This window comes from Athene cunicularia, assembly GCF_003259725.1.
Source record: "Athene cunicularia isolate RWA chromosome 1 unlocalized genomic scaffold, athCun1 chr1_part1, whole genome shotgun sequence".
NCBI classification, from domain to species: Eukaryota; Metazoa; Chordata; class Aves; order Strigiformes; family Strigidae; genus Athene; species Athene cunicularia.
In genome coordinates, this window is record NW_020799091.1 from 126,831,924 (window position 1) to 126,838,765 (window position 6,842).

General features: G+C 49.9%; 1 protein-coding gene across 1 annotated transcript in view; it reads left to right on the forward strand.

Annotated features, from left to right (window-relative positions):
* Window positions 1-6,259, forward strand: part of CASR (calcium sensing receptor) — a 50,548-nt gene extending 44,289 nt beyond the window's left edge. The window contains exons 6-7 of the mRNA XM_026860823.1: window positions 70-193; window positions 3,903-6,259. Of these exons, the coding sequence (XP_026716624.1) occupies window positions 70-193; window positions 3,903-5,353 (1,575 nt within the window). The 3' untranslated portion in view covers window positions 5,354-6,259. The remainder of the gene's footprint in view (window positions 1-69; window positions 194-3,902) is intronic.
* Window positions 6,260-6,842: the final 583 nt, after the last annotated feature.

Genomic DNA, 6,842 nt, shown 5'->3' on the forward strand with positions numbered 1-6,842 from the left:
AGGTCCCTCCGTTGAAAGGCTGTGTGGGGCACTGCCACCATTAACCCTCCTCGGGCTCTTTTCTTGCAGGTGCCTTTCTCTAACTGCAGCAGGGACTGCCTCCCAGGGACGAGGAAGGGCATCATTGAGGGAGAGCCCACCTGCTGCTTTGAGTGCGTGGACTGCCCCGACGGGGAGTACAGCGATGAAACAGGTAATCCCCACAGAGAGAGCTGAAATTGCTTCTCTGCAGTGCTGAGCTGGAGGCTGCTTTGCCTAGGGGGCTTCACAGGAAGTCTGGAGGGTCTTCTCAGAAGCTTATGGGATTTGAGTCCTGTGGTCTTTAGGTCCCTTGTCCTTTCTGCTCTGAGTTAGGAAAATTAAGGCAGAGAACCTGAGAAAGGACTTGCATATAGGAAGCCTCTCACAAGCATCCACAAGCAATCTACACTGCACTGTAGCAATAGATTTGCTCCTCCAAGAGCCTGGAGGAAGAAGACACACACTCCCTACTCTAAATCTAAATTCTGTAGTTATGTCTGCTTTTCCTCATGTTGTCAGGGTTTTGTTTCATGATTTTAAAAGAAATAAAGTTCATTCCATTCCTGACTGCACAAGGAGAGAGGGATATTTCCCTTTATGGGGTCATCAACCACCATTTCTGTTGAGCACTGCAAGACACCAGAGTCTCTGGGTCCTATCAAACACCCATGGACATCTTTGTCATTGGTTTCAGTAGGAGCTTGGATCAGGCCACTCAGGTTCTGCAGTGAAGGGAAAAGGTAACCTCAATTTTAGAGTTGGCTGAAAAACTCTGAATTTCCAACACCATTAGCTCTCCCTCAGTGTTGGGCATCCCAAAGGTAAGGAAGGCAAGTAAACCCTTTTGGAACAGCAGTCCCTTCCATACTGCAGAGTGCTCAGGATCTCCTCACGCTCACTCTGGCAGCAACGTCCCAGCACACACTGCAGACTTTGACTGAGATGAAAGCTTCAGTAAGCTGCATGCAAGACTGAACAATTGTTCTCCTTTGGGATAATCTAATTTGCATCCTATCAGACAGGAATGATAATTTTTTAGCACACACATATAGTACTACAGGATGCTTGGGAGTGGCATTTTCAAATTAAATAGAAGCAATTCTGGTTATGTGTAATAGGGTTCTTTTGCTGTTTTTCACAGGATTTTGTGAGCTGGTATGCTGGTGAAATGTGTGGGTCTGATGGGGTGACTGCCTTCTAACTCCACAGTTTTCTGCTGCTCTTTTGTCTGACAGTAATGTTCTTTAATTCCTGTGCTTGCCAGTTTTATAGGCGTAGAGAGCAGTTTTACAACCAGTCTCACCCAGCTGAGACAGTGATACTACAAAAGGAGACAATCTTTCGTGTTCTCTCCCAGCTGTTTGCTCCCACCCTTTGTCTAGGAGCAGTGCTGGTGCTCGTGTGACTGTAGATCGAGATGGATCAGGTTTCTGGTCCTCCTGAAAAGAAACTCTTGGCAAGTTGAGTTTCCAGTCAGAACGAGAAGCTGCGTGACCTCTAGTGGTAACACAAAGGAGGGGGCAGGAATGAGCAGCCTTGGGGGAGGAGGGAGATGTGGCTTACTCCCTTCAGTAGCAGCATGGCCTCCTAAATCAGCTCAACATAACATCTTTAGGATGCACAGCTAAATAGCTGCCCGATCTCTCATCGAGATGGATGATTCCCTGGTATGTGAAGTTAGCTCTGCCTTGCCTACAGTTTGCGATAGGTCTCCCCGGTTGCAATAGGCCTCCAGGTAAAAGGCACAAGAAAAATCAACCTGATTGGCTGAATGGAGGTAAATGAAATGACATGTGGTGATGGGAGCTTCTGACTGAGCTTTTGCCTTGAGTGCAAGTTTTTCACATAAACAGCTTAAGGTGAGGCAAGTAGTCATGAGGAAAGCAGTATCATATCAGGTCACAGATGCTCCCTACGACCACCCGTCCAAAAGAAGAGAGCTTGAAATAGGATCATCTCAGTTGGAAAAGACCTTGAAGACCATCCAGTCCAACCATTAACCTCACACTGACCATTCTCAACTCCACCAGATCCCTCAGCGCTGGCTCAACCCGACTCTTCAACCCCTCCGGGGATGGGGACTGCCCCCCTGCCCTGGGCAGCCCATTCCAACACCCAACAACCCCTTCTGCAAAGAAATACTTCCTAAGAGCCAGTCTGACCCTGCCCTGGCACAGCTTGAGGCCATTCCCTCTTGTCCTATCACTTGTTCCTTGGCTCAAGAGACTCATCCCCCCTCTCTGCACCCTCCTTTCAGGGAGCTGTAGAGGGCCAGGAGGTCTCCCCTCAGCCTCCTCTTCTCCAGACTAAACCCCCCCAGTTCCCTCAGCCGCTCCCCATCAGACCTGTGCTCCAGACCCTGCACCAGCTCCGTTGCCTTTCTCTGGACACGCTCGAGTCTTTCAATGGCCTTTTTGGGGTGAGGGGCCCAAAACTGAACCCATAATTGAAGGGCAGACTCACCAGTGCCAAGTACAGGGGTAAGATCCCTTCCCTGTCCCTGCTGTCCACGCTATTGCTGACACAAGCCAGGATGCCATTGGCCTTCTTGACCACCTGGTCACACTGCTGGCTCCTGTCCAGCCAGGTGTCAATCACACCCCCAGGTCCCTCTCTGACTGGCAGCTCTCCAGCCACTCCTCCCCAAGCCTGTAGCACTGCTGGGGGTTGTTGTAGCCCAAGGGCAGCCCCCGGCATTTGCCCTTATTGAAACTCCTACAGTTGGCTTCAGCCCATCACTCCAGCCTGTCCAGGTCTCTCTGCAGAGCCTCCCTACCCTCGAGCAGATCAACACTCCCACCCAACTGGGTGTCATCTGCCATCGTTAGCTGGGCATTCCTGACTTTCTCATTAGCATCTAGCTCTGCTCTGGAAGCTATGCTCTGAGTCTCTGCTGTGTTTATGTGCAAATCCCAGAGGGAGGTTGCTCCTAAGTGGTTTTCTGAATGTTTGTTCCCAGAACCCACTGCAGCAACCCACTGCTATCCCACTGGGATCCCAGAGGCTGAGGTAGGTTGTGATTCCACTCACTCCTCTCAAACCCTTTCCACTGCCATCAAGGGAGTCATTACTCTCCCCACTGGAGCACAAGACCCATTTGGGTCAAAGAAGAGCAGAAGCAGCCAGTCCTTGCCTTTTGATCATGGCAGCCATTAGAGACATACACTGTCATCTCAGCAGGCACACATAGCTTCATGTAGAGGAAAGAGATGGAGGTACCCATTTCCCCTTTGCAAGTATCAGTGGGACACTTTGCTGGGTGTGGGGAGAGTCATATCATTAGGATGAATCTTCCCCCGATGTTTTGACATGAAATGAGAGTGTGCTGGGAGTCAAGGGCATTGCCTGCCTTCAGGGAAGAGCAATTTAAACACTTCTGAGACTCACGTCCGTGGCATAAGAAATAAGCTCTCAAAGCACTTAAGGAGGCAAGCACGTTTTTAATTTTCTCTGTAATAGAGACAGGCAGGATGTTTCAAATGATGATAAAAGTGTGAGAGGTATGAAGACAGACAGAAGTAGATGATAAAAATGAAGGAAGAAGAAAGAGAGAGGTGCAAAGCCTGTGTAACAGCCAATAGCAATCAAAGTTTGCAAAGTTTTGCCAGGAAATGGATTCCAAAAACCTGAGTGCAGGGGCAGGACATTTTTAAGCCAGAAATAAGCATGCTTTGTGTTTTGCTATATAGTCCATGGGAGACTGGTTGTTCCAGTGTAAAACAGCCTGAGACACCCACATATGACACCGGGAACCAGCAGACACCTGAGGGGAACTCCCCATGTATTTAAGATGAAGGCCGGTGCATAGCTGCCATATGTCATCCCACATTGCAGCCTCTCCTTCTGACAAACTTTCCTTCTCCCTATCACTTCTTTTGCAGATGCAAGTGCCTGTGACAAGTGCCCTGAGGATTACTGGTCCAATGAGAACCATACATCCTGCATCCCCAAACAGATAGAGTTTCTGTCCTGGACTGAGCCCTTTGGGATTGCTCTGACTCTCTTTGCTGTGCTGGGAATTTTCCTAACTTCTTTTGTCCTAGGAGTCTTCACCAAATTTCGCAACACACCCATCGTCAAGGCCACAAACCGGGAGCTGTCCTACCTCCTTCTCTTCTCCTTGCTCTGCTGCTTCTCCAGCTCACTGTTCTTCATTGGTGAGCCCCAGAACTGGACTTGCCGTCTGCGGCAGCCAGCTTTCGGCATCAGCTTTGTCCTCTGCATCTCCTGCATCCTGGTGAAAACCAACCGTGTCCTGCTCGTCTTCGAGGCAAAGATCCCCACAAGCCTCCACCGAAAGTGGTGGGGCCTCAACCTCCAGTTCCTTCTGGTCTTCTTGTGCACATTTGTGCAGATTGTCATCTGTGTGATCTGGCTCTACACGGCCCCACCATCCAGTTACCGAAATCATGAACTGGAGGATGAGATTATCTTCATCACCTGTCATGAAGGCTCACTGATGGCCCTCGGCTTCCTCATTGGCTACACCTGCCTTCTGGCAGCCATCTGCTTCTTCTTTGCCTTCAAGTCTCGAAAGCTGCCTGAGAATTTTAATGAGGCCAAGTTCATCACCTTCAGCATGCTGATATTCTTCATTGTGTGGATCTCCTTCATCCCTGCTTATGCCAGCACATACGGCAAGTTCGTCTCTGCCGTGGAGGTGATTGCGATACTGGCTGCCAGCTTTGGGCTTCTGGCCTGCATCTTCTTCAACAAAGTCTACATCATCCTCTTCAAGCCCTCCCGCAACACGATCGAGGAGGTGCGCTGCAGCACAGCTGCCCACGCTTTCAAGGTGGCCGCCAGGGCCACACTGAGACGGAGCAACGTGTCCCGCAAGCGCTCCAACAGCCTGGGGGGGTCCACCGGCTCCACCCCTTCCTCTTCCATCAGCAGCAAGAGCAACCACGAGGATCCTTTTCCTCTACCAGCCTCCGCTGAGCGGCAGCGCCAGCAGCAGCGCGGGTGCAAGCAAAAAGTCAGCTTTGGGAGCGGCACGGTCACCCTGTCACTGAGCTTCGAGGAGCCACAGAAGAATGCCATGGCCAACAGGAACGCCAGGCACAGGAACTCCCTGGAGGCCCAGAACAGTGACGACAGCCTGATGCGGCACCGGGCCCTTCTCCCCCTGCAGAACAGTGAGCCCCTCAGCGCTGAGCCTGGCTTCCAGGCAGCTTCCAGCCCGGAGACCAGCTCACAGGAGTCGGTGGTGGGAGACACCAAAGAAGATATACCAAGCCCTGAGGCAGAGCCTTCCCTGCCATCGGCTAACTCCCGAAATTTTATAGGCACTGGAGGTGGCTCTGTCACAGAGAACACAGTACATTCCTAACAAAAGAAGATCGTGAAAAGCACACCAGTCCCCAAGAGGAACTTGCTTACCTCTTGCTTCTGAATGGGAAAGACAACAAGGACACACTCCTGTGACACAGCCCCACAAGACCTTACTGTTAGCGCCTGCAGGGTAACACACGTGCCTCCAGAGGAAGGACTGTGTCTGGGGAGCCTTGGGCTGAATTTGCATTTGTTTTGCTGAAACCAGGACATCTCAGAAGGACAAGTGAAGATCACCACTGGTGGGGCTTAAGCAGAAGTCTGCATGCTGCCTTGCCTCCGTAAGGTTTTCCTGCCAGACTGCAACTCAGCTGACTATGGGAGGCACTAGGCAATTCCACTATACTCTGCTTTTACATTTATGTATAATATTCCTCTTTCCCACTATGTATAATATTCCCTCTTTATCCAGTATATGTGATCTGTAACCATGTGCATGAGGACTCTCAGCTCTGCAAAAGCAAGGTACACGGTTTCACTTGGGGAAAGCACGGTCGTAGGGAAAATAAAAAAGCCCCCAACATCCTGCAAGCTGTGTACAGCCAAGGGTGTGAACATGTAAAGTATTTAATGTGACAGAGTGCCCTGCTATTTATATTTAGTAATGTCCCAATCTCTCCTTTCTGCCCAGCAGGAAATATTGGACAATACTCTTCACAGACTCCATTGCACTAGACCAAGCTACTAGGTTCCTACTGGTTTCCTCCAGCTGAGGTGGCTTTACCTCCAGCCTGCCTGCTTTGGTGGAGGGGGAGAACAGCTTGTAAATTCCCCCTGGAGAACGTTGCAAGAGCACAATGAGATGTATCCATGATTGATTATGTCGCTAGTAGTTGCATGCTTAACAAAGTGTTGCTGCTGTACTATTCCACATGGCATACATGGCTAACCCTTTCACACCATAGTCAGTGTTGTGCTTTGCCATATTAATCTGCCTCACACCTACACAGAGCATTGCGCTAGTTGTGACGATATTGGTGGGCCTGATATAAAGCAAATTAAACAAGGTGACATGGAGGAGTTAAGGATGGAGAAATACCCCCCAGATGTGGTAATACAATTGCAGGAGTGGATGAGTATTTTAAGTGTGTGTGCTGGTAGGTGACTGGATGATGAAGACGTACAGGCCTCAGCTCTGAGACACGCACAAAGAGAAATGGATAAATTTGGTATGTTTTGGTTCCTACAGGCCACCTACTAGTTTATTTCCCTCCTGGCCCATCTTGAAGAGAGGGCACCTAGCACTGTGCAGGTGGTCTCTACCTAAAGAAAACCCATGACTTCAGCAGAGACACTTGTCCCACTCCCCCAAAAGCAGACATAAGTGCTCCTGGTTTTGCAAGGCATACCTGGTTCTTCTCCATCCATGCTGGAAAGGTTGAAGTAAGAAAGTCATTAGAAAAGGTATTTGTTGCAGCTTGATGAGAGAAAAAGTGCCCCTAGACAGCCCAGCAGGAGGGGGCAGGGTTATGTTGCAGAATTTATTT